The sequence below is a fragment of the Trachypithecus francoisi genome, unplaced genomic scaffold (assembly GCF_009764315.1).
Source record: "Trachypithecus francoisi isolate TF-2019V2 unplaced genomic scaffold, Tfra_2.0 Lachesis_group3, whole genome shotgun sequence".
NCBI lineage: Eukaryota > Metazoa > Chordata > Mammalia > Primates > Cercopithecidae > Trachypithecus > Trachypithecus francoisi.
In genome coordinates this window covers 45,458,723-45,486,576 of record NW_022681468.1, presented here as the reverse complement: position 1 = coordinate 45,486,576, position 27,854 = coordinate 45,458,723, and the positions used below count along the sequence as shown (strand labels likewise).

At 42.6% G+C, this 27,854-nt stretch overlaps 1 protein-coding gene across 1 annotated transcript in view; it reads right to left on the bottom strand.

Annotated features, from left to right (window-relative positions):
- RTN1 (reticulon 1) overlaps positions 1-27,854 on the bottom strand; it is a 281,316-nt gene that overhangs the window by 115,041 nt on the left and 138,421 nt on the right. Inside the window, exon 3 of the mRNA XM_033187862.1 lies at positions 20,579-21,328. Coding sequence (XP_033043753.1) covers positions 20,579-21,328 — 750 coding nt within the window. The remainder of the gene's footprint in view (positions 1-20,578; positions 21,329-27,854) is intronic.

Sequence of the window (27,854 nt, the reverse complement as noted above, 5' to 3'; positions counted from 1 at the left end):
AATGAATGTATGGAGCATGTGCACATGTGAGTGTGTGCACATGTGTGAGCAAACACAGACATATAAACACAGAAGAGTTCACATGGGTTGTTCCTGATTCTAATTACCTGACTTCAGAATCTCTTTGTTTCTAATGAAAGGAATATTAGTAATCTCCGTGATGCTCAACGTTCTGCTCAAACTGACCTTTAAAGAGGATAGGTAAAGAGAAGGGCGCTGGACATCTTAACACTTCTCCCTCCTCTGAAATCCAATAGCACTTAGGATTGACAGGATTTGTAGTTGAAGTCAATCAATAGTATCTGGTGTTATTCTTTAAATATTCTATATGTATTATTCAATCCCCTTGATGGGTTGAGGGTTGGTAAAGCATATACCATTAAAAGCAACTCCTGGAGAAAAGTTTGTTACTCTCCAAGGAACTCAACTAAGAATCAGACACATATAGGTGTTCTAACCATGTGCTGAACTGAAGAACTGCTGAGTTCTGAAGACCTGAGAACTGAAGAACAAGCTGAGTTAAGCCCAAGGTCCATCTAGTTCCAAAGCAACAACAGAAACTCTGATGGCTTTTAAAGAACAGATTTGTTTTTCATCCATATAATGTTCATGGTTAATGTTGAAATATAATTAATTAGCTAACGACAAGAGTCTATCTTTAACAAGAGCCTCGAGGCACAGGGTTAGCGGGCACATTTGTTGTCCTTGTAGCAACCTTAACATGTCCATTCCAATATTCTAATTCTGTCAGGCCTTCTTTGACGATTGTATTTAAAATAGCTTTCTTTAGCCTGCTTTATTTTGGAATTCACAGCACTTACCACTGCCTGATACTATGTGATGTGTTTTTTTTTTTTTGTATACTGTTAGTCTCTTCTACTAATTAAGCTCCATGAGAGTAGGGAGTCTGCTTTCTTCTCCACTCTCTCCCCTAGTGCCTACAAAACAGTCTGGCATGCAATGGGTTCTCAATAGTTGTTGATATAGTAATGTTGCTGAATTTACAAATGTTCACTTACCAAGAGTCAGCATCATTTGAAATGAGGAAGAAAGGTCTAGGAAGGAGTTAACTGCTTGATAATTCTCTCTCCTTCTCTTTCCGTCTGTCTGTCTCTCTTACACACACACACACACACACACACACAGAAACAGAAGTCTTCAGGAGATGAACACCTAGAGCCAAGGAAACATTCTGACAACAGCCTTGTCTAGTTTTCAGTAGGAAGAAACAGGACCCAATCAGTATGAAAGATTTGAAAAGAGATCGCTGTGTTCTACTAAAACTAAAAAAAAAAAATAGGGAATTGCTGCAAGTAAGCCAGATGGAGTAGAATGCCATGAAACTTACAGCAGATGGCACTAAAATATTAAACTAACATTTCCTTATGCTCCAAGCTGAGCTGTATGTTAACGCTGATTATAGGAGCCAGTCTATTTAAAAACATACAGATGAAAAATGAATCTGGTATTGTTAAATCATTCTGCTAAAAACAACTCCAAGCATTAGCACCTAATGTGCTTTCCCACAGGAATATGTTAATATTATTCAAGCAAGGTTATATCTAACAAAACCACTCAGAATAGGAGGTGGGGGGAAGCCCACAGTCTCAGGAATCTGTTCAAAAACAAGCTCGGTGTGGTAAAGCGTGAAAATCTGCTTCTCTGATTTCCATAGCAACGGCAGCAACCCTCAGACAGACACTTTTAAAAACCAGATTTGTTTTTCTCCTTTCCAAATACCTTTGCATGATATTTTCAGATAATGTTGAAATACAGCTGACATTGCATAAGGTGTAAACACACGGCTTGTTCCAATTGCTTCAGTATTAGACAGGGTGGCTCATCATTTTCTCTCTTAACTCACATGGTGATTCCACTGGCAACGGGTTAGCACCTGGCTCTCTGGGGATGCCCCAGTAAAGTATTGTCAACTGAAAGTCAGGCTGAATAATATTTATAGACTAGCATGAGCTACCCAGTTGAGAAGTTGAGAAGACACTCCCAAGATTTGTAAGGCATGCAAAGAAATGACATCCATCTGCTTTGCAAATATTATTTAAGGCTTCCACCTAAAAAGGAGCCACAGAATGCTTATTTACTTTCTCACTGAATCTGAGGGGTAGAGACTATCAAGTCCCAGTTACTAAGAAGTCAGGAAGAAAATTAAAAATAGAACCATGGAAACAGGGATGCGCTGAAGAATTCTATCAACTATTCTATATGTTTGAGGAATTTCATAAGAAAATATTGGGAAAAAAGAAAATCCATCTGATCATCACATAACATACAGACTGAGAGAACTTTCTACTGCTCCATATTCTTATTATAGTTAATGTAGTGGAAAATAGAAGTTTAAGAGAATTTTGCTCATTGGCTAATTAAAACTAACCAACTGAAGGGGAAGAAAAAACATTTGGAGGATTCTTGGGAGAATCTGCATATGAACTAGGCATTAGATGATGTTAAGTATTTGTTTTGTTAGATGTAATAATGAACCTATAGTTATGTAAGAAAATGTCCTATTTTTAGAGATGTACACTGAAGCATGTAGGGGTGAAACGTCTTAGTGACTGTGACTTAATTTTAAAATGCTTGTCCCAAAAGTAGACAAAACAAATATGACAAAATGATAATAATTATTAAATTTTATCTATATATGCAAGCTCATAATACTCTTTTGTTTGCTCAGTGTATGCATCTGTGCATAATAATCTATTTAAAATGTCTCAAAAATGGAGCTATGAATACTCATTTCAAATCATAGATAAGAGTTAGGTATTTGAAGGGACAACCTTATCTTGTCTTCTTTAAAGGATAATTAAAATATATTCTACTTTATAGATGGCATTTCTTAGTACTTGTGAAATACATTGTATGGATTTCTGGAGCAAGCGGATGCACAACTAGTTTAGAAAGCATGTAAATAGTGGATAAAAAAGATGAAGCACAATGCACCAAACAAACAAGTTGTTACAAGAAACTTCCCTATAAGGAGAATCTTGCCCCCTGCCTCGTGGTGCCAGTCCGCCTGCCTATGGGGGTCCACGCAGACAAAAAACTGCCCTGAATTAGAAGTACACCAAAGCTTACTTCCCAGTTCAGATAACTGAAAGCATATAACAAAAACAACAGAGCTTTTTGAGAGAAATGGCAGTCATCTGAAGCATTTTATGTAAGAAACAGATGAAACCCTAAGAGATTTGTCTATCTACTCTAAAGAGGCGATTCCATGTTTATCATGGGAAGAATGTAACTGAACCTCACCCACAAATACTACTTCAAATATTCCTAAAGTTTCTCATTGTTCAAAGGTAGCTTCCCATAAAAAATAGCCATAGGGCTGAACACTTCCTTTTTTCTTTTATTTTCCTTCCTTCCTTCCTTCCTTCCTTCCTTCCTTCCTTCCTTCCTTCCTTCCTCCCTCCCTTCCTTCTCTCCCTCCCTTCCTCCTTTCTGTTTCTCTCTCTTTCTCTTTCTTTTTCTTTCCTCCCTCCCTCCTCTCTCCTTCCTTCCTTCCTTCCTTCCTTCCTCTTTCTTTTTCTTTCTCTCTCTCTCCTCCCTCCCTCTCTCCTTCCCTCTCCTTCCTTCCTTCCTTCCTTCCTCCTTCCTTCCTTCCTTCCTCTTTCTTTTTCTTTCTCTCTCTCTCCTCCCTCCCTCTCTCCTTCCCTCTCCTTCCTTCCTTCCTTCCTTCCTTCCTTCCTTCCTCTCTCTCTTTCTCTCTCTCTCTCTCTTTCTTTCTTTCTTTCTTTTCTCAGATCATGAAGCTTTACCCTCCCAGGCTCAAGTGATCCTGCCACCTCAGCCTTCTGAGATTTTGGGACTACAGAAGTGCACCACCATAACTAGCTAATTTTTGTATTATTATTATTATTATTATTATTATCATTTTTTGGTAAAGATGGGGTTTGTCATGTTGCCAAGGCTGGTCTCAAACTCCCGGCTGGGTCTCCCAAAGTGTTGAGATTACAGGCATGAGCCACTGTGCCCAGCCAGGGCTGAACTTTCTTTGCATGTAAAGTTTCACTTTAAAAATAGAGAGGAGTCTGCAGCACTCCAAGCTTGACAAAAATTCAGTCGCTTTTAAAGAGAAGTTCCCCTAATGGTTCTTTCTGTGAATCAATCCTGCTAGCCTGGCCACAACTGAAAGGACCAAAATTGGAGGCTTGAGCTAAATGTTGAGCATGGGGGGAATAATGTCCCTGAGGTGGGCTGTGACAGGTGAGCTCCACACTGGATGGTGAAAAAGCAGCCCAGGCTGGGGAACAAAGATGCTGAGTGCACCAAAGGAGTTGGGCTGCCAGCTGAGCTCAGGGGCAAAGCAGGCCTGCCATGGCCATGCGCTACAGGCCCACCAGAAAGCCAGCTTTGGAAGCTCCAGGTCAGCGCTGATCCACAAAAGACAGCCCACCTGTGTGGCCTCACATTCTCTCATCTCCCTGAGTAAACCCCATCACTGACTATAACCTGGGGATATTGCCATATCTAGTACAGAAAAACAATCCAATTAAAACATGTGAAAATAATTGCTGTCATTTACAATTTACCATTTCTTCTACCAACCTAACCACCTTAAAAGTATTATTCAATTTAAATTTGATTACAATTCTAGCAAGTAGGAATTATTAGCCACATTTTACAGATGAGGCTTGGGAAGTTTCAGGGAGGTAAGTATTGGACTCAGGTTCAAACCCGAATCTTTCTTATTCTAGATCTCATGCCTTAATCACAACATAATACTGTTTGTCTCTATACTGGCCTTAATAACAAACCTTGTTTTTAATTGGGTTCTGCAGTATTCAAAATGAGAAGAAGCATTTGTTGCAGAAGGTTTTCCATTTTATGGGGGTTATAAAGTTTCGACAGACTGGTCTTGTGCAAATTCGATAGGCTCAGCTCAGTAAAGAAAAGGCTGAACACAGGCCCACAGTGATGTCACCTTCTGCTTTGCCAACTCAAGTCTTTTATTGACTATGTCAGCTGAACCTCAGAAAGCATCCTTCTCTGCTGACTACATTTGCCCTCTCCTGGGCTGATCACTCCAGGAATGAACAACTGAGAGAGAAATGCTTTTCATGAGTAATAGTAGGAGATCCACATATAATGTTCCCTTCTTAATTAGCCTATTATTCTTTAACTTCTCATTGAACTCAATAACATTTAAATGTGCTTTTGAAAAAGAACACAAGCTATAAAGCACATTGACATACAATAAAATCCCACAACAGACTTCAGTGGCTTCACCTTCATGTATGGAGTTGCCATTCACTTATTTATTAAATGTTTATTAAGTTCCCACTACTCACTAGGCATCACTGTAAGCACTAGAGATATAGCAGTGAACAAAAGGCTATGATCTCAAAAAGCTTAAAGTCTACTTGGGAGAGATAGGCAATAAACAAATAAAGGAAGGCACACATCATGTACTGGGTGATGATAAGTGCTATGAAGATCAAGACAAGAGATCACTGTGCAAGAGGTCCGTAATAAGGACCTCATCGAATTTCCAGTGTGCTCCATGCATCAAGATGCATAGAGTCATGTGACAAATTCTGGTCAATGAGCTATAGGCAAAAGTGACATTTGTCATTTCCAGGGGAGGTTTTTAAGAGCTGGTATCAGCTCTTTCTTCCTCTGGCATAGCAACCTGAGAAGCCATATGTTGAGATTCAGCTGGCACAGAAGAAAGGGAGCTTGGATCCCTTTGTAGCTGAATAAAGGAAAGCCTCCACCAAATAGCAATAGTTGAAAGCTAGAAATAAATGTTTGTTGAGCTAAGACATTGAAAATTTGAGGTTTATTACTATAGTATGGCCTAACAGAGTCAAAAGAGTAAGGCACACACCTGAGGCTAAGGGGGGATTGTGGAGGGAGCCCCAAAATACACAGGCCTAAAGATGATAACAAAAATCTATATACAACAGATAGGGCTAAGTGGTGTCCAACCCTGGCTGGACATTCTAAATCAGCTGAGGCACAGTAGAAAATACTGATCTACAGATGTTATATCCACATATTATATTTTGAGATATTATGGGTGAGGAACTAAGCATATATTTATTGAAAACTACAGTCAACAGAAAATGACAAATTGGGTCAGCTGGCTTTAGGAAACCTCCCCAGAGGCAACCTGTCCCACAATATACTTTGGAAAGAGCTTATTAGTGAGATCAATTCAACTTCCGATCAATTGTTGGAAAGCAGTCAATCAAACTGTGAAATAGGAAGAAAACCTGCAAACTTACTAACTGAAATGTTATGAAACAGTATGTTGCAGAAAGTATTCCTGCATTAAATGAATAACTGGGCCAGGCGTGGTGGCTCACGCCTATAATCCCAGCACTTTGGGAGGCCAAGGTAGGCTGATCACCTGAGGTCAGCAGTTTGAGACCAGCCTGGGCAATAAGGCGAAACCCTGTCTCTACTAAAAATACAAAATTAGTTGGGTGTGGTGGGGCATGCCTGTAATCCCAGCTACTTGGGAGGCTGAGGCAGGAGAATTGCTTGAACCCGGGTGGTGGAGGTTGTAGTCAGCTGAAATTGCCCCCACTGCACTCCAGCCTGGGTGACAAGAGTGCATCTCAAAAAAAAAAAAAAAAGAGTAACTGTATTAGATTCTCCCAAAGCCCCATCTCATTGTATAATTATTATTAAAATAAATATTTAAATAGCAACAATATTAGAGGATAAGCACTTTACCTAAATTATCTCAAATAATCATCCCAAGAATCCTGTGATGTAGGTACTATTATCCCCTTTGAACAGACAAAAAAACTGAAATGCAGACAGGTTAACTTGCCCAGAGTCACATAGCTAGTAGTAAGTGGAGAAGGTAAGACCCAGATCCAATTGGCGCATGATTTTTTAACGCCGTGAAAAGGGGACATGCAATCAAAAGGATACAGTTTCTTGAGGCAGGGAATCTAGACAAGGGGCCACTGGTGGGGGAAAGGACCGCAGGCATGGGGTTGGGAGCAGCTGCTCTGATTCTAGTTGAGGATTCCCAGTCCTTTGAAAACAGAACGGCTTCACAGGATGCCAAAGCATGATGGAAATTTCCGATGAAAACAATCTACTGTTTTTGCCCCAGGCAATAATGAGCTGAGCTCCCCACTGGGATGAAGTTCCCCTCATATATTTCCAGTGTAACTCATAACTTGGCATTCTGGTTTAGACCAGATTAGACAAGCTTCAGAGCACTTACTGCCGAGAATGGGGACTTGGACTAAGGAAAACACTGCATAAAGTCGCAGGCATGTCTTACCCTCAGGCAGCTCACTCCTTCGCCCAATTCAGAGAGAATCAGCGATTTCCCGAGTTTGCTAGGCTAGCCCTAGAGAGGGACTTCAGTTTTCCTAGGTGTCTCCTGGCTTTTAGAGGGTGCCAGCTACTCACCTTGTGGTTATAAAAGATTTGTATAGTTTTTATGACAACATTTCAGGAAGAAGCAATAAAACATCTTCAAGACAGAACTGTCTTTTTAAAATTTGCCCAGAATTACCATACCAGTAATTCTAGCAGTTGAGCAAAGGACAATACCAGCAAAGGACAGTATAAAGGGGAAAGGTACAGAGAAGAAGCAAGACTTATAAAATTATGCTTATAAAAATTAGACTAATAGGCCAGGTGTGGTGGGTCACACCTGTAATCCCAGCACTTTGGGAAGCCAAGGCAGGCAGATCACGAGGTCAGGAGTTTGAGGCCAGCCTGGCCAACATAGTGAAACGCTGCCCCAACTAAAAATTTAAAAATTGGCCAGGCATGGTGGTGGGTGCCTGTAATCCCAGATACTTGGGAGGCTGAGGCAGGAGAATCGTTTGAACCCAGGAGGTGGAAGTTGCCGTTAGCCGAGATTGCGCCATTGCACTCCAGCCTAGGCGACAGAGTGAGACTCTGTCTAAACAAACAAACAAACAAACAAAAAAGACGAATAAAGTTATGGGACATGTGCCACAACATACATTCTAACTATAGATCTTCTTTCTGAATTTTATATTACATCATGGGTTATCCCATTAGAATAATGCTGGCCACAGTAATAAATAACCCCCAAATTTCAGTGGCTTAACATGGAAGGAATTTTTTGTTGTTGCTGCTAATTTAAAAGATGAGTGTGAGTGTTCACTAGCAGGTAGCTTTCCACCAGGTAGTCATTTAGGAGCCCAGGTTCCTTCTCCTTTGCCATCCCCTTGGTCTAGAGCCTTGAAGGAGGAAAAGGCACAACTGCATCTCAGCCGTCTTCCCAGATGTGACCCATATCCCCTCCACTCACATTCTATTGATAAGAATTAGAGCTTCACCTGGCTGCAAGGAGGCTGGGAAATACAGTCCCTGACTGAGAGCCACTTCCCAAGAAGGACACTACAGAGCAGCAAGTATCAATTTGATGGAAAGTTACCCACCTCTACCCATTACAACATGGGTATCATATAAACCAGCAGGTCCCCAAACCCCTGGCCACGGACCGGTACTGATCCATGGTCTGTTAGGTACTGGGCCGCACAGCAGGAGGGGAGCAGAGGGTGAGTGAGCATTTCTGCCTCAGCTCCACCTCCTATGCAATCAGCAGTGGCATTAGGAGATTAGATTCTCAGAGGAGTGTGAACCCTATTGTAAACTGCACAAGCAAGGGATCCAGGTTGTGTGCTCCTTATGAGACTCTAATGCCTGATGATTTGAGGTGGAACAGTTTCATCCTGAAACCATCCCACTCTCCCACCTTCCCGTGGAAAAACTGTCTTCCATGAAACTGGTCCCTGGTGCCAAAAGGGTTGGGGACCACTGATAAAAACTACAGGGGCAAATATATATAGCGGGAGAGACAAAACTTAATACTTCAGGTGAATGACCTTATGTCTCATCCCAGAGGCAATTCAGTTCCAATTTGACAGAGGAACAGTAAGGCTGGAACCCCAAAAGTATCTTTCTCAGAGAACTTTGCCCTCAGGCTCTAGGTTTGGCTCTGAAACTTTCCTCATCAACAAGTCCCTTTATGTTTTTGGCCAGAGTAGTGGGCCCTGAGGAAATGATGTCTCCATAAGAACTAAAATGTAAATCGTAAGAGGACTTATAAATCATTAAAAGTCAAGATGTTTGGCTTTGGAACTATAGCACGTCTTGGTGAAATATATAAAATCTTCTCTAAATTTCAGGACTCTGTTTTCAGAGGACTAAGAAAGGGCATTAAAAATCTGGACCTTAGGCCTGGTGTGGTGGCTCACACCTGTAATCCCAGCACTTTAGGAGGCAGAGGCGGGTGGATCACTTGAGGTCAGGAGTTCAAGACCAGCCTGGCCAAAATGGTAAAACCCCATCTCTACTAATAATACAAAAATTAGCCAGGCACCTGTAATCCCAGCTACTTGGGAGGCTGAGGCAAGAGAATTGCTTGAACCTGGAAGGCAGAGGTTGCACTGAGCCAACATTATGCTACTGCACTCTGGCCTGGGCAACATGGTGAGACTCCATCTCAAAAAAAAAAAAAAAAAAAAAAATGTGGACCTCAACAAAGAGAGGAGGAAGAAAATAAAAGGAATAAGTTGACAATTAGACTATTTCACTTATATCCAAACTTTCTAGAATCATTTATTTATGATTTTCTTTATTTTCAACATTTAAGAAAACCATGTTTGTATGTAAAAAAGATTCAAGTATAAATTGGTTAAGCTAAAGAAAATAATTAAATGCTTTCCAAATGATTGGAGTGAATTTCCAGCTTACAGACCATGCTAACACTTGAACTAGCTGCCTATGTTATATAGCATTATAAAACTCTTTATATCTACATACATTTTTGATATTAAATCTTAAATCTCAAAATTCTAAAGAAACTTACTATAGAGAACATTTAGCTTTGCTTATAAGGAGGCCAAGTACCTGGAAATCAATTTAGTTGGAAAAAGACACTGGCTGAAAATGAGTAGCTCTTATTTCAAATCCTGGTTCTTCTACCCCTGAGAAATAACCTAGAACAACCAACTGTACCTCAACCCTTGACTTCAATTTGAAATGAAGATGCTGACTCAAAACTCCAATTAGTAGGGAACCACAGTTCATAAATTCTACATAGTTCATACATACATGGTATTATATTTTTTGTTTTGGTAGAGGTCAAATGGTGTAGCCTTACAATTAATTCTGCTGAAAACTAAGTTACCCATTTGGAAATATTTTTTGGAACTCTGTCTTTGTGCTTGTTTCAAGGAAAATTCGGAGGGTAATTTAAATAATCAGTCATCACAGAAACAGTACAGCCATGTGAACATTGTAAATTCATTTAAAGACACATCTTCTTACATCATAAACCAAGAAATCTTATTGTAAATTTCAAATTGTGGTGGTGTGAGAAGTGGTTAAGAAGTAGAGGTTGACATGTAATCCCAGCACTTTGGGAGGCTGAGGCGGGTGGATCACCAGGTCAGGAGACCATCCTGGCTAACACGGTGAAACCCCGTCTCTACTAAAAAAATTAAAAAAAAAAAAAAAAATTAGCCGGGCATGGTGGTGGACGCCTGTAGTCCCAGCTACTAGGGAGGCTGAAGCAGAAGAATGGCGTGAACCCGGGAGGCGGAGCTTGCAGTGAGCCGAGATCACGCCACTACACGCCAGCCCGGGTAACAGAGCAAGACTCCGTCTCAACAGACAAACAAACAAACAAACAAAAAAGAAGTAGAGGTTGAATATTTTCATGGCAACCACTGGATGGCAATAGACATTAACAGTGAGTGGGGACAATCAATACAAAAGCAACTTTCTGCTTTACTTGACTTTCTCCGCATTTTCAGAAGTAGAATCAAACTGAGCTTCTAGAGATGTTAAGGAGAGGTAGAGAAGAATGAATTCAGAAGTGAAAGAATTAGGTTTTGGGACACATACTCTGCTTTTGCAAGTGCTTTGTAGGCAGATAAATCTCTCAAGATTTCAGTGCTCAGTAAAGAGTTTTAAGAAAATGAAGTGTCTGCCAGAAGGGAAGAGTTAAGCCAGAATGTTATATTTAACAGAATATGCAACTTTGAACTGGATTACTATTAGTGGTAGTGAAATGTTTGATCTTATTTAATAAAGTCATGCTGGTTGCTCCTGATTTGTGCATGGAAGACTACAACTCAACCCCACTCCTCTCCCTCTCCTGCTACAAATTTTCCAGGCTATGAACAGAGATCACCCAGAGGACTCCTCTGACCCGGGAGACCCCAAACGACTGAAACAACGAATGGTTAGCTCCTCTGTGTCCCCACCATATACTGTTGGGGCCTTTGTTCTAGTGGCATTGTGGGGTGGAGAGATGTTAGGTGGCATCCCCTGGAGTGAGCTGGCAAGACCAGGCTGTGTTTACATGATCTCCCCTTCACTCTCCCATAAGGAGGTGGAGGTCTAGAAGTGTAAACAGTATACATTTCACTCTAAATTCTATTTACCCACAAGAACCATTTTAACTAACATCTAAGCCTAAACAGAAAATCCAACTGGCCTTGGAAAAAGTTAAGTCACTGGAGGAAAAACCTGCCAAAGATTACTCTGAGGACATTGAAAGATCAGCCCTGGCATAGTCCCTAGAGTAATGATTCTTAAGTTCTCTGCCTACAATTAACTGGGGAGCTACTTAATGAAACAGATGCATTTGCCCCTCCCTAGGAAATCCTGGGGTGGGCCCAGGAATTCTGTATTTAAACAAACCGCTTCTGTTATAAATGGTCTACCAACTACCCTTTGAGAAACACTATCTAGAAAAACGGAACAGTTCCACTGAGCCCCTAATCTGCTCTTCCTGCCACTCACACCCACTTCCACAAGGAAAGAGAAAAGTCCTGGATCAATGCTTTGCCTGGCCAAGAGGACCACCATTTCAACCTAGGTCACTTAGAACCCAGGAGCGCCATTACAGAGATGGGGCAACTTAGGAATCTCTGAGTCAATCACCAAGAGAGACCACGGCCAAATGCAGTCTTGAGCTGAAGTAACCAGACTGAGTAGTGTGCTTGCCCCAACTTGAAGCCCCAGTTTGAGTATCTACTTTAAAGTTGCCTTCGTTCTAACTTTAGCCTCTGCTCTCTGACAGGCTGCTGACTTTTCCTTGCCTGTTAGTATAATTTTGATTCATATTTGGGATGTTCTTTAGACTTTCTGAAGTTTTTGTGATTTCTTGGCCCTAGGCAAGCATCTAACTCTAAATAACGAACTTGCTTGACCATAATCCCTACCTCTCTCTCTAGGGGTCTTATTTAACCTCCACAGGTACCATATTGGACCATTCCAGCTCCAGTTTCAGCCACCCGAACATCACCATCACCTAAATACATTAAACCCATTGCTTGGCCAGGGAAATACTCTAGATATAGTGCTCAAATAGGGAGATCATTTCAGTGCTATCATAATTCAAATGGATGTTTTTCGAAAAGCAGACACACAAAAAAATGAGTTCAATGACTAATGAAGCAGCATCAGAGTTTGGGGTATTTTTCCCCATTGTAAATATTTTTGCATCTCTTTGTAATCATTGTTGATAAAAACTGAAATATAATTTGAGGGGTATTGGGGATAAAGTCACCCCTAGCACCAATCCAAAGCATCAGTAGGTCCTATTAAGTCCATCTCCAAAACATATCTCAAATCCATCCATTCCCTCCATCTCCAATGCTACCACCTCTCCAAGCCATTGCCATCTCATGCTTGCAAGAGCTTCCTAATTTGTCTTCCTGCTTCCATGCTTGCTTGTCCTCCTTCAGCTCTTTCTCCCTAGAGCAGCCAGTGTGACCTCTAAAAACTGCAAAGGAGGTCATGTCACTTTCTAGTTTAAAAACCTTTCTGAGGCTTCTTAGTATGCTTAGGAAAGACCAAGCTTAGCACCATGGTGTGTGCATGGAAGGGCATTGCCAATCTTCCGCCTCCATTTCTTGCTATTCTTCCCCTTGCCTACCACATTCTAGCAACATCAACTTGTTTTCCATTTATAGAATATCACCAGAACTTTCCTGTCTCTGGTCTTTGCATTTTCTATTGTCTGGAACTTACTTTAATCAGCTCTTGCCATAGCTGACTTCTCTGTTTCCTCCTTCTCAGAGGCCTTCTCTGACCTTCCTAAGTGCCACCCACCACCAGGTACTCTCTTACACATCACTCTGTTGATTTTCTTCTTAATGTCTACTCTCTCCTCCACCAGAATGTAAGCCCCATGATGGGTAGATTCAAGTCTGCTTTCGTAACCACTACATTTCTAGTGTCAGTCACATCCTATTCCATATTGGTTGAATCAAAGGAAAGATGGATGTATGAATAGGTAAAGTATTGCTTTGGTGGGACTGGCATAACCTTGAGTGAAATTTGTGTATTATATTTTTGTATTACAGGAGTGTTTTGTGGGGTCACAAAGATAGAATCTAGATGTGCAGAAACTATGTCTATGAGGGTCCCACCCAGACTTTAGAGGGAAGTAGGGTTAGCATTTGAGAGTAGAGAATCTTCTTGACCTCATGTTGCCTCTGAGAATTAGAAGTTTCTGAATTATGTCCTCCAAACTCCATTATTTTAAGTGAGGTTGATCTATGTGAGGAACAGAGAAGAAAAGAGCCTGCATAGAGAATTAGGATCGCCATCTATTAATAAATAGGAGCATTATCTCTTGGAGGCATAAAAATGTTTGCTGCCTGGGAGTTCTCTCTCTACAGGCAAGTTTAAGGTTGACTTGATTCCATTTTAGGAGCTGATCAATGCCCTACTGCATGCCCAAACCAAATTTACTAGAAGGGTTTATTGTGTCCCAAAGATTTGGTATTAAAAGTATTACAAAGGTACAATAACCATTTTAGATCTTTATACACACCTTGGAATTGAAGTAGCAAGAATACCTGTCCCTAGAAATAATAAGTGCTGGGGCCACCAAGATTGGCAGCAACATCTATCCAAAGCTGAGAAGGAAACCCAGCCACTCAGTGAAGCCACCATTAAAAAAAAAAAACCCAGATCAATATGCAATTGGAACAGAGCTAATTCTGTGACAGCTTCAGAAGGAAAAGCCATGAATTCAGCTGGCTGCTGGCAGCTCCTTCTATCACTGGGCAAAGTCTCACAAAAGTAGCTTAGTGGCTTTCAATAGTCTAAGGTGGGCTGGTTCAGTGGCTCACGCCTGTAATTCCAACATTTTGGGAGGCCGAGGTGGGCAGATCACTTGAGGCCAGGAGTCCAAGACCAGCCTGGCCAACACAGCAAAATCCTGTCTCTACCAAAAAAAATACAAAAATTAGTCAGGCATGGTGGTGCATGCCTGTAGTCTCACCTACTCAGTAGGCTGAAGCAGGAGAATTGCTTGACCCTGGGAGCAGAGGTTGCAGTGAGCTGAGATCGTGCCACTGCACTCCAGCCTGAGTGACAGAGTGAGACCCTGTCTAAAAAAAAAAAATAGTCGAAGGTGGAAAATCGATGTCTCCATTGAAGTATTTCCATGGCACAGCATACACCAACACAGGAGTCACACTTTATCCAGCAGTTACTGGTCCATCTTGTTGAAAGCTGACAAAGAACAGCAGCTTCAGTGGAGGGGCACAGAGCTAAAGTGGAATCTAATATCTGTACCATGAGAGAAAGAGACTTTCCAAGAATCTTTACAGCCTGGTATACTAATACAGTGTCATGACAGTGAATACATACAGGACAAGGGTATAATGACTTTTTTTTTTTTTTTTAAGAATTATGAGAAGAAAGTAAATGGGTCACACTTATTTTGGTTCCCTCCCAAATATTTCAGGACAGAAGTAATATCTAGTATAATAATGAAAAGTAATAACAAACATCATAAATGCTAGATAGATGAAAATCTATTCTGTTTGAGAAGACCTCCATCTGGTAGCCATCCCACGAATCACCCCTCCAAGGAAAAGACAGGCTTTTCCCTGCCACAACGGGCTGAGCCCTCCAGGCTCAAGCTGCTGTAACTGCTATACACAGAGGAGGCCATGGGTGGGGAGGCTGCAGAGGCCTGCCTCCAGGGCATGGACAGGTACCTCTCTAACAGAAAGAGATAGAAACAGCTGAGTCCCCCTCAGTATCTTTAATTTAAAAGCATGATATGTCTAAGGCATGCTCACCAACATGTTTTCTTAGAAGGTCTGGGTTGCTTAGCTCATCTGTTTACAATAGAAATTTTCAAGCTTCAGTATCATTATTAAAAGTGCAGATTTATGCCCCAGCCAATTCTCATTCCGTAGTTTTGAGGTGGGGGTAGAGTGAGAATCTGAATTCTGAACAAGCACTCCAAAAGGTTCTGAGGTACCTGGTCCCCAAGCAACACTTAAGTCCATGCCAGCTTAAAGAAATATTTCTCAACCTGGGTCACTGGTTGCATACTTTAGGGTTCCAAAAAGAGAATTTTTACATTTTTGTATTTTTATTTTGACAATAGTTTTTCAAATAGTAAGAACATTCTGGATCATTTGGGTGATAATTTTATAACCAAACACTACTGCAAGACTTCTACTGAAGTATGTATAGTCAGGTCAGCACTGAGTAACTTTAACTTTGCCTCAGGCTAATGAGTTTTTACTTGGATCCAGACTTAGTTCTTTTAAATTATTTTGTTGCTCTCTGATGGATGGATGAATGAAAATTTATTTTACTCAACTCCTCGTTGGTAGAGTGTTTTTTCCAACTTTCTTATTACTATGAAAAATGCTATAGGAAAGATATTCACATGTATCTTTCTGACTCTATTTACACAGGTGTATAATTTACATATTTTTGCCCACCTGCTATAGCATTTCTATGGGATAAATTCTTAACAGTATTCAAAAGGTATGAGAACTTAGAACTGTAAGAGGGTTAGTCCTGGAGGTTGAGTGTTCATCACTTCATTTGCTCATGAAGGGAACAGAGGAAGGAAAAGAGCAAATTTTGACAAATTAACATGGACATACTGAATTTGGGAGGTCTATGGGATGTCCAATACACAGTGAGGGAAATTGGCCTGGAGTTTAGAAAAGAGGACTTCTTCAAAGCAAGAGATTTGAGAAGTGTCACACATAAGGCAGTGCCTGAAAACCCGCATGGGTGACAGCAGCCTTGACAGCAAGGATATGCGGGAGGAAGAAAGACAAGGACAGAACTCAGGGACAACACAGAGGAACTGGAAGGGAGGTAGCAAAAGAGATTAGAAAAGAGGTCAGAGAGCAAGAGGAGAACCAAAAAAGGGAAACATCAGTACGATAAGGGGAAAAAAAAGTTCTGAGAAGGAGTGAACAATTTCCACGTGAGCTGATACTGTCCCTAACTTTACTGTTAAATGAAATAAGTTACAAAACAGTATGTTCAATATAATGTTACTTTTTCAGTGAAAAACTATACATGCCTGAATACTTAAAGAAATTCTCTGAAAAGAACAAGAACAATTTAAAAAAAAAATACAAAGGCCTGTAGTGATGCCTGAGAATTAGGGATGGGAGGGTTGAGTAGGGAACTTTTAACTTTGTCTTTCTTTGTTGCATAGACTGGAGTGCAGTGGTATGATCATAGCTCACTGCAGGCCCGACCTCCTAGGCTCAAGTGATCCTCCCATATCAGCCACCTGAGGAGCCAGGACTACCAGCCTGCACCACCACACCCAACTAATTTTTGTATTTTTTGTAGAGATGGAGTTTCATCATGTTGCCCAGTCTGGTCTTGAACTCCTGGGCTCAAGGGATTCACCTGCCTTGGCCTCCCAAAGTGCTGGGGCTACAGGTGTGGGCCACCATGCCCAGACTCTTTAACTTTGAATTTTGTGCCATTTCGTACAGTTTGAATTTATTACAACAAATACACATTACTTTATTATTAACGTTTTAAGGACTGATCATCAGTATGATATTAGATTACAAGAGAGAACAAGAAAGATGAGACTGAAAAGAGGCCATTTGTTTGGCAAGAAGAGAGTTGGTTTCAGGTAGGAATATGAAAGCAGACTGCCATCATCTAAAACCCTGCCTCCCTGGCTGGGTGCGGTGGCTCACGCCTGTAATCCCAGCACTTTGAGAGGCCGAGGTGGGTGGATCATGAGGTCAGGAGATCGAGACCATCCTGGCTAACATGGTGAAACCACGTCTCTACTAAAAAAAAAAAATACAAAAAATTAGCCAGGCGTAGTGGCGGGCGCCTGTAGTCCCAGCTACTCTGGAGCCTGAGGCAGGAGAATGGCATGAACCAGGGAGGCGGAGCTTGCAGTGAGCCGAGATATGCCACTATACTCCAGCCTGGGCAACAGAGCGGGACTCCATCTCAAAAACAAAAACAAAAACAAAACAAAACATAAAAACCCTGCTTCCCAAGTTTTAAAGGATGTAAGAATCACATACGCACTTATGCACAGGGGATCTTGATTCAGTAGGTCTTGGAAGGAGCCTGAGATTCCCCAATTCTAACAACCTCCCACATGATATCAACTTGGCTGGTCCAAGTCACACACTTTTGAGTTGCATGATAAGTAATCAGAATGCAGGAAACAAGCTCAAGGGCAAAGATACCATGATTTCCCAAAGGGTGTTCCCCTGGAATATGAACCCAATGGCACACTCTAATAAAAAATATTCTACAATCAACTAGGTTTGGTAAATATCACATACCTATCCTGATTAATCACACTGGGTATTAGCACTTTTATGAGAATTTTTAAATTGGGTTTTTACTTGGACATTCCTAACAGTTACGGCCAACCTTGTAGAAAGTAAAACATATCTACCTGCTTTAGAATCTAATGTTTATAACAGGTCATCCTAGAAGGTGTAGGGGAGCAGCGATACAGGGCAGCAAGAGCTCAGGGGTGTACAAGGATGAAAACTGAAGCATGAAGAAAGAACTGCATTTTGTCTCCAGTGCAGTAACTGCAGAGGTCTCTGAAAGGTGAGAAAGCTCCAAAAGCAGGCCTTGTTAGAGCCCGTGCACTAGTTACCCTGGTGCTCCTCCTTGGTACATGCAATGATGCTATCAAATATTTGTCAAACCTTATCCTAAATATTATTCTAAATATTTCTAGGCTCTTCTGAAACTCTGTCCAGCATCAGCAGGATGGCTCATCCCCTAGATACTTGTGAGTGCATAAACTTAGATGCGTGCATACCGCCAGAAGCTTCAGTGGATAAGAGCAGGAAACCACAGAAGCTGATCTGACCTCACTGCTGCCGGGAATCAAGCTTGGCATGAGCACAAACCTGCTGTCCACCAACAGTGATTAAGAATAGCCTGGGGCTGGGCGCAGTGGCTCACACCTGTAATCCCAGCACTTTGGGAGGCCAAGACAGGTGGATCACCTAAGGTCAGGTTCAGTGAGCCACGATCACGCCATTGCACTCCAGCCTGGGCAATAAAAACAAAACTCTGTCAAAAAAAAAAAAAAAATCCAGCCTGGGGGAGGCTGGGCAGCACTGATCCTTTCTCACCTGCTGAGACAGAGCAAGTGAGACCAAAAAGAACCTCAGAGCTCAAATTGCCTGCTGGCATTGTTGAATCACCTGCCCAGGACCTCCAGTTCTTGGCTGCCTCAGAATGGCCTTTTAGACTCTTCATAGATAGTGCAGTGGAGCAGTGAGTTTCAGTGGGAGACTAGACTTCAAAGGACCCCACAGTGCAGAAGAGAGTGGAGATTATTCACCCTAGCACGCCTTCATCTTTTGAAAAGACTGCCACTCCCTCCTCTCTACCTTCTAAATTTGGCAGCACAGGGTCCAGGCCATATGGGGCAACTTGTACAGAGATTCAAATGACACCAAATTGGCCACAAAAGATACTCTGAAGCCTTTGCATTCACAGCTGCAGTTTTCCATCTCCTCAGCTCTTCATCAGGCGTCTGGTCAGTCCGTGCCAGCTGTTGTCCTTGTCTCTCAATAGGCATGCAAAGTTCCCTTTTCTCTTTAGCTCTCAGATTTATTTACTTTTGAGAATAAACATATTTGAACAGCACTGTGTACATGGGGACTATCTCAGGAACATTAGTTAGGGGATAAAATGGAGACACATGCCTGTTACAGTACAGTGACATGAACACATGCTCAGCATGACTCAAGCTTGACTGTTTTGGGGCCCCAAGGGGCTGAAGGTTGTTCATGTTAATACTGTTTCCTGTGGTTCCCTGCAAGTTGCAGGGTCTTTTCCTACCACATCAGGAGAGTAGCAAAAAAAATCCAAAATGGTTTTAATATTGACCCAACAAACACATTCGCACTGTTATATCTGTCTTCAAATATCTTCCCTACCTATCACACACACAAAATACGCTTTCAGCTCTTTAAGAAGAGTTATTTGGGAAATCAAGAGTCAATTATATCAGCCCCCACACCATGCCACGTGTCTGAGCCACAGCAACCATGTATCTTTTTATTTCAGTCCTCTAGGTTCCTCCATTCTATTCCAATGTGTTAATTTTAAAGAATTTAGCAGCTAGCTTCCAATTTAAAATAACGAGAAAGATTTTGTCCTCTATTTTTATATGAAGCACTTTAACTGCTGCTAACATCATTGAAGTTAGCAGAGGCACAGGAAAGAGGGTGTACCCTTGAAATCACTTATCTCCAAAAGGCAAAGGCACATAAAGCCCTTCTAAAGGAAGCACTACCCCTCAGCTGAGCCCCAGCTCAGCTGAAAAGTAGAAGAGATGGGTGGGAGGGGACCTTGAATACAGTTGTTAGGGTTTGTTTTAAAGTCCTACCTGAGTGTTCTCTCCCCAGGAACTGGGTAGAAGTTCTCTAACTTCACCCATTAACAAAAATAGAATGAGCAGGACCTCACTTAGTCATGTGACTCTATTGCCTTTCTTGAATTCCATAAGACAACTGCCATCAGGTGTGGTGAACGATTTTTGGGGAAGAATCTCTTGTACACATATAGTCTCTGGAAAACAAATAATGACTTCCATTTTTTCTTGCATTTGAAGACTCACCTCAAAATTTTTCATAGGGAGAACATAATGACCACATTAAATTCATTCTAAGTAAAAGAGACTTTAAAAATGAATGTATCACCTTCGGTCTTGCTTAGGGACAAGAGAAAACTCTGGACCCAACTGTGGTCTCTGTCTTGCCTGACTCACTGGGACACAAAAACCTTATCAAGGTCCAAATCCCTTGCCCTTGGGTAAGAGAAAGGATGGAGCTGAGCTCCACTTTGCACACTTAAGAAACAGGCCTGACTGGCAAAATAGAATATGCTAGTGGTGGGCTCCAGCACCTACAGAGACTGAGCAGGGGGACTGGAGCGGAGCCTGGACAATAACAAGAAAAGCATCGCTTTCCTGGGGAAGGAAACCCAGTCCTGGAATGGAAAGACAGGCACATGCACTCCATTCAGGAGATCATGGAGTGAACACAAAACCGCTCATTATTAGGGAGGCTTGGTTCAGCCAGTCCTGAGTCGCCCTGAGCACGTGGTTCTGCCACTGACTTCTGTCCCAGCTGCAAATCTGAATTCTCTCATCTCCTCCCATCCCCCTTGGAACTGTTCTCTGGTCAATTGTTTGATTAGCATGGGGATGACTCCGGGGCTGAGCCAGAACCACCCCTGCTGAATGCTCAGAGCACCCAGAGGGAGGACACTAACCAAGCATCCCTGCTGCAGTCGGATCCTTTACCTTTTTGCCTATTGAGAAACAGCAGTGGGGGCAGGGTGCCAGGACCTAGAGGCCCAGGGCCCTTTGTGGCCACAGGACTTTGGTTGGAACTTGCATCTTCCTCAGGCTTCCGTGGCAACATGGGCGTCTCGGGCTCCAGGACTCCGTCTCCAGGGGGCAGCTCGGGGACAGGCTGGGGCTCAGCTGAGGGGTAGTCGAGGAAAGAACCCGGCTCGGCCAGGCCCCGCCGGCTGGGCGCGCGCTCCTCGGCCCGGACTCCTGTCTCCTCCCGGATGGCGTCCAGGGCGCCGGCCTTCATCGGGGGTGAGTCCTGCTCCCGCTTGGGGCTCTCCTCCGAGGCCGAGGAGGCATCGCACGACTCGATGATGAGCTCGCTGTCCAGCTCGGCCTCGCGCTCCTCCCTCAGGATGCTGTACTGGATGGATGGCGAGGCGGGCGAGGGCGGTGGGCCGCCCACGTGGCCAAAGCTCACGTATCCCGAGGGCAGCGCGTCCTCCGCGGCCATGGGGTCCTCGGACACCAGCTCGATCTCTGAATCCCCCGACTCTGCGCTGCTAGCCTCGTGGTCCAGGGGGCTGGGGATGGTTGGCGGTCCAGACCTGGCCTTGACCTCGGGCCTGTCGGCCAGCTGGCCCACCGGCCGTGGGCTCTCGGCGGTTTCATATGATAATCCCTTTGCTTCTTTGATGGCGATGATCAGCTCATCCTCGGAGATGCTGCCTTTCCCCTGGGATTCTGCAGCAGATGGTTCTGTCGTCCCACAGAGCGAAGGAGAGCCAGGGAGGTACACACACGGACAGACAGATGGACAGAGAGAGGAGGGATAAAACAAAATTCCATTAAGGGAGATGTTTTGTCATTGCTTGAGAAACACATATCTCATTAACACAAAAATAATCTGTTTCCAGGGCTATGCTGGAAAGACAGGCCACCTGAACTAAAAGGCTAATTACTGTTATGGCCCAATTAATCAGTGTTTTACAGACCTATCTATCTTCAGCTAGCTATTTTAAAAAATGACCCAGCAATATCTTAGCAACAGAATCTCAGTTGGTTTTCCTGTTTCAATGCAGAGAAGATTATACAAGTCATCGTTTTAATTTCTGATTCATTCTCTCAGGGAACTTTTTCAATTTCACAGATTTTATCAGATAATCTGATGTATACAGCTCTCTAATTGGGCCCACCAATATCAACAAATCTGAAAATCACCTATTATTCCCTGTCCATTGCTGTTTACATCCTCTCCTTTAGCAAGACAAAGACAGGTAATTTTGAGCCTTGGATACAACTTGACTTCTGAGCTTTATATTCCTATAAGAATCAGTATCTTTTTTTTTTTTTTTTTTTTTTGCCACTAAGTGAAGCAATGTAAGAGATCACTTCTGCCAATTCCACCAAGCAGGCTGTGCAGATTACCATAATGGACTATCCTGCAAGGCTTCCCACAGTGGCAGCCCACTGTATTCTTTCCCTTTCTTCTCTCTTCACTTCCTCTCGAGAAGAACAAAACCTGAGAGTCACTCCTGGACCCCTGGATGAATGCCTGCCTTCTGCCTGATGTTTATCCAGATGGCCTAAAGGCTACACTGACAATCTTGCTGAGCTTTCTCTCCCGTAGATGAGACGACCTGGGATCACCATGACAACAGTGTTCAAGAGCTTCGTTTTCCCTTGCCATACAGAAGGGCTTTATCCAGAATATCTTAGTGAGATCTGGTCCTTTTGTTAGCAATAACTAGTTGCATTTATCCAAAGCTTTGAGGGATCTGTGGCTTTAGGACTGTGGGAGAACACCAATGGATAAAACATTTTAGATTTTCCTAATTCTTTATGAATCGAATTGATTTTATTCTTTATCCATATTCATTCATCTGTTATTTATTGAGAACCTAATATGTGTTAGGCCATTTTCTACACACTTGGGATATATTAGTGAATGAAACCGGTAACAAAGTTTCTGCTTATACTCTAGTGGAGGAAACACAATATACAAACAATATATATAGTAAATAAGTAAAGTATATAGTATGTTAGAAGATGTTAAGTGTTATGGAAAAAAGTAGAGTAGGGTAAGGGAAACACAAGTTCTGGGTCAGGGTGGAGATGAGTTTGCAATTTTAAACAGGGGAGTCCGTATAGGCCTCATTGAGAAAGTAACCTACATTTAGCACTTGAAGCAGGTGAGAGAGTGACTCATGAAGATATCCAGAGGAAAAGCACGCCATGCAGAGGAAACATACAGTGCAAAGGCTCAGAGGTGGGAGCTGCCCTGATTCCCAGGTATCATAAGCAGGCCATTGTGTCTGGGCAAAGTGAAGGAGTTAAGAAATAGGAGATCAGTGACATGGGGAGTGGCGGGCAGATCATGTAGGATCTCATAGGGCTTTTATTCTCAGTGAGATTAGAAGATATTGGAGGGCTTTAAGCAGAGGAAGGATATGATCTATGGGTTTCCCCCCCTTTTTTAGTAACTTAAAACAACAACTACTTCATTATCTCTCATATGATTCTTGTTTTTAAAAATTTATTTTATGATCCCCAACTCTATTTTTACAGGAGTTAGTTCCTTAATAAGCTGTACACATAGTTGTTTGATACAATTTCAGACAGCGGAAAAGTGTAAAAGCTTCACCAGTTTACTTCTGAATGGTTGTCTAGAGCACTGAGAAAGAAGATAAGGAGTGGTGCACATTAGGAAATGTTCTGTACCTCCAGAGCACTGCCAGTAGCAGCAGCATCTTCTGCTGGGTGCCAGGCATTTTACATATGGAACTTAGGGTCTAGGGACAATAGATTAAGCTACTTGTCCAAGGTCACTGTAGTGGTTTTCTCTCTTTGCCTGCTTGGATCCATTCCTTTCTCTGCCCTCTCCTGTGCTCTGAGAGGCTGACCTATATAGAAGGCTTACCCAGGATTTCTGTCCCTCTGGTTCCTGGTTGTTTTTAGCCAATAGGAAGCCTGAGGGCTGGGATGAAGGAGATGTTGAGCTATTTATACCCCCTGCTGCTTCTGAAGTTCCAGCTCTTAGCAGGCTTCAAGAATGCTGTTCCTTACTCTTGGTCTTTAGGTCTAGGGGTAGTAACACCTCCCTAATGTTAAGGCTTTGGCATCATTTGTTGGTTTTCTTGGCCATCTTTACACATCTGTAATTAGCCCCTTCTTTAAACTCTCTTCAGTCACAACCTTTGAGTGTGTCACTTTTTTCCTGCTAGGACCCTAGATGATATAACTAGATGGTTAGAAAGTATTTGACCTGAATTTGAATGCCTGTCTATTTCATGTGTTTTACACTATATCATGCTACATCTTTTTAAAAGGGGGATGCAGTCTGAGATGTGGCAAATTATATTTTGGAACATGAGAAGGAGAGGAAAAGTGAACTGGATAACCACAAGCAAAATAATGAAATTAAGCCCCTACCTCATGTCACATTTTAAAATTTCCTTCAAATGGGTCAGTAGCCTAAATATAAGAGCTAAAATCATAAAACTCTAGAAGAATACATAGAAGTAAATCTTCATGACCTTGGATTAGACAATCATTTCACAGATATGACACCAAAAACAGAAGCAACAAAAGAAAAATTAATATACTGTGCTTTTGTGCTTCAGAGAATACCATAAAGAAAGTGAAAGCACAATCAATAGAACAGGAGAAAATATTTGCAAATCATATATCTGATAAGGGACTCATATATAGAATATACAAAAAACTATTATGACTCAATCATAAAAGGCAAGCCAATTAAAAATGGGCAAAGAACTTCAATAGATAGTTTTCCAAAGGCAATTTACAAATGGCCAAAATGCACATGAAAATATGCCCAACATCATTATTCACCAAAAAAATGCAAACCAAAACTACTGTGAGATACCACTTCATACCCACTAGGATGGCTATAATCAAAAAGTCAGATAAAAACAAGTTCTGGCAAAGATTTAGAGAAATTGGAACCTTTACGCACTGCTGGTGGGAATGAAAAATGTTGTAACTGCTTTGGACAAAAGCCTAGCAGCTCCTTAAACATTTAAACATACAGTTATCATATGACCCAGTAATTCCACTCCTAGATATCTACCCAAGAGAAATGAAAGTATATGTCCACACAAAAAACTTGTGTATGAATGTTCATAACAGCATTATTCATAATGGCCAGAAAAGGTAGAAACAATCTAACATCCATCAACTGATAAATGGATAAATAAAAATGTAATATATCCATACAATGGAATATTATTTAGACATAAAAAGGAATGAAGTACTGATATGTGTTACAACAAGGCTAAATATTGAAAACAGTGAAATAAGTCAGTCACAAAGGACCACATATTATGTGATTGCATTCATATGAAATGTCCAGAATAAGTAAATTTATAGAGAAATAAAGTAGATTAGTAGTTGTAGGGAGTAAGGAGATTTGGAGGGTGAGAAAAGGGGGTGCAGGGTTTCTTTTGGGGGTAATAAAATGCTCTAAAATTTATTGCAGTGATGGATCACAACTCTGTGAATATACTAAAAACCATGGAAATGTATACTTTAAATGAATTGTATAGTATATGGATTATATCTCAATAAAGCTGTTTAAAAAAAAACAGAAGGAAGCTTGGCCTTCAATTTAAACTTACAGGAGAACTAACATTGGTCTGTATTACGAGGGAAAAGTAATGCTTTTATTATGTTAAGCCACCAAGATTTTGGGATTTACCTGAATTCTAGTGAATACATTATTTCACTCTGGATTGTACCCTTACCACTTGTCTCAGTTCACTGGCAACTTCCCAATCACTTTTGAGTTCTCATCTTATTTGACTTCTCAACAGTATTTGACATACTACCCACTCCTCCTTTGTTGTCTGCAACTCTACTTTCTTCAGATTTTCCTCCTAGCTCTCCTGGATCTCATCTCTTTCCAGATATGAAATGTTGGTCTCCCCCAGAGTTCTTCCCTAGGCTCTCTTCTTACTCCAGTCCATCTCAAGGTGATTTTACCCATTTCCACCATCACTAGGTCCCAATTACCATTACTATGTTTATGACTCACAGTATTCCCTGCCTCTCCCAGAGAATAAGAAGAAAACAAAACAGAATGGGCTAGGTGCAATTGTGCTGTACAACGTTCTAGAGGAACTTAGAGGAGGTCATTGAGGAAGCTGCACTGGAATCGATCTTGGAGCACAAATAGAACCTTGAAAGGCAGGCATTGTCCAAGAGTGAACTCCAAAAGCAAAGATATGGAGGTGAAAAAGGAAGGGATCTGCTCAAAGAAGGACAAAGTCAAATGTTTAACTGGAGTATTGTTGGGAATGATGCAGGGTTGATGAAACTGAAAATGGAAGCAGGCCCCTGGTCATGGAAGGCCCTGAAAACTAGTTTAAAAGTCAATCCTGAAGAAATAGGCAAATGGAGGGGTCAAGACGGCCGAATAGAATCAGCTGCAGTCCCTGGCACTTATGGAGAGGAACGAAAGGGGCAAATGAATACGGTACCTTCAACTAAAATATCCAGGTTCTCCCACTGGGATTGATTAGGGAAACAACACATGGAGAATAAAGAAAAGCAGGGCGGGGTGACAGTCCACCCAGGAGCAACACAAAGCCAAGGGAACCCCCCTGCCTCCCAGCCAAGGGAAGCAGTGAGTGACTGTGTAATCCCGGAAAACCACGCTTCTTCCATGGATCTTTGCAACTCTCAGATCAGGAGATCCCCTTATGAGTCCATGCCACCAGGGCCTTGGATCCGACACACAGACCTATGTGGAGTCTTAGCAGAGCAGCTGCTCAGGCATGCACAGAGATCCAGGAGCTTTGCATACTCCAGCCCCAGGATCCCCCAACAAATGTGCCTGCTACTTACACAAGGTGGGAGGTCCACACATACCCCTAGGAAAAGGGCAGAATCCAGGGAGCTAAGCAGTGCCATTTTGTGGGCCCCACTTCTATGGTACGTCACAAGATAAGGCCCACTGGCTTGGAATTCCAGTCAGCCACCAGCAACAGGGTAGAGCCTGCCTGAGACTGGATGGAGCCCCAGTGGGAGTGGGGGGCACCATCTCTGCAGTTTGGTCAACTCAGCCATTCCAGCCTGTGGGCTTTGGAGAGTCCAAATGGTCCAGTGAAGGAAGGGTCCCCCCAACAGCACAACATAGGGGCTTTGCCAGATTGTGGTCAGACAGATTTTTTTTTTCTTTCTTTCTTTTGAGACAGAGTCTCGCTCTGCTGCCCAGGCTGGAGTGCAGTGGTGCGATCCCTGCTCACTGCAACTTCCGCCTCCCAGGTTCAATTCTCCTGTTTCAGACTCCAGAGTAGCTGGGATTACAGGGGTGCCCTACCACACCTGGCTAATTTTTGTATTTTTAGTACAGACAGGGTTTCATCATGTTGGCCACACTCATCTTGGAACTCCTGACCTCAAGTGATCCGCCCACCTTGGCCTCCCAAATGCTGGGATTACAGGCATGAGCCACTGTGCTGGCCAGACTGCTCCTTTAAGCAGAGCTGCCATCCATTCCTCTGCACTAGGCGGGACCTCCCAGCTGGACCCTCCAGCCACATCTGTTGGCACATATTAGGGACAGAGCTCTGATCTCTCCCTGGGATGGAGTGCTCAGAGGAGGGGAGGGGCTCCCTCTGGGCTGGCATTCTAGCCTGTGGACTTTGGAGAGTCCAAGCTGACAGGGGCAGAGGCAGTTCCTCACCATGACATAGCTATTTTGTTGAGGCATGGCCAGACTGCTTCTTTAAGTGGGACACAATCCACTCTTCCTTGCAGGGTGGGTCCTCCCAGCTGGCATCTCTGTGCACCCCTGTTCATGTTCTCCCTGGGTGAAGTGCCTGAGGGACAGGACAGGCTGCCACTTTGGCCATTCAGGCTTCTCAGCTGGTCCAGCCTGTGGGGCTTGGAAAGCCCAAACCAATTGGGGCTGAAGGGATACAGCACAGCTGCCCTACCAAAAGGTAGCCAGACTGCTTCTTTAAGTGTGCCCTTGATCCCCATCCTCCTGACTGGGTGAGACCTCCCAACCAGGGTCTCCAGCCACCACCTACAGGCACATTCAGGCTGACAACAGGTCAGTACTCCCCTGGGATGGAGCTTCCAGAGGAAGAGGCAGGCTGCCATCTTTGCTGTTTCCCAACTTTCACTGCTTATACCTCCAGGTATGGGAAAAACCAAGACAACTACGGTCTGGAGTGGACCCCAAAAAAACCGCAGCAGCCCTACAACGGAGTGGACAAATTATTAAAAGAAGAACAAACATAAAACAACAACAAAAACA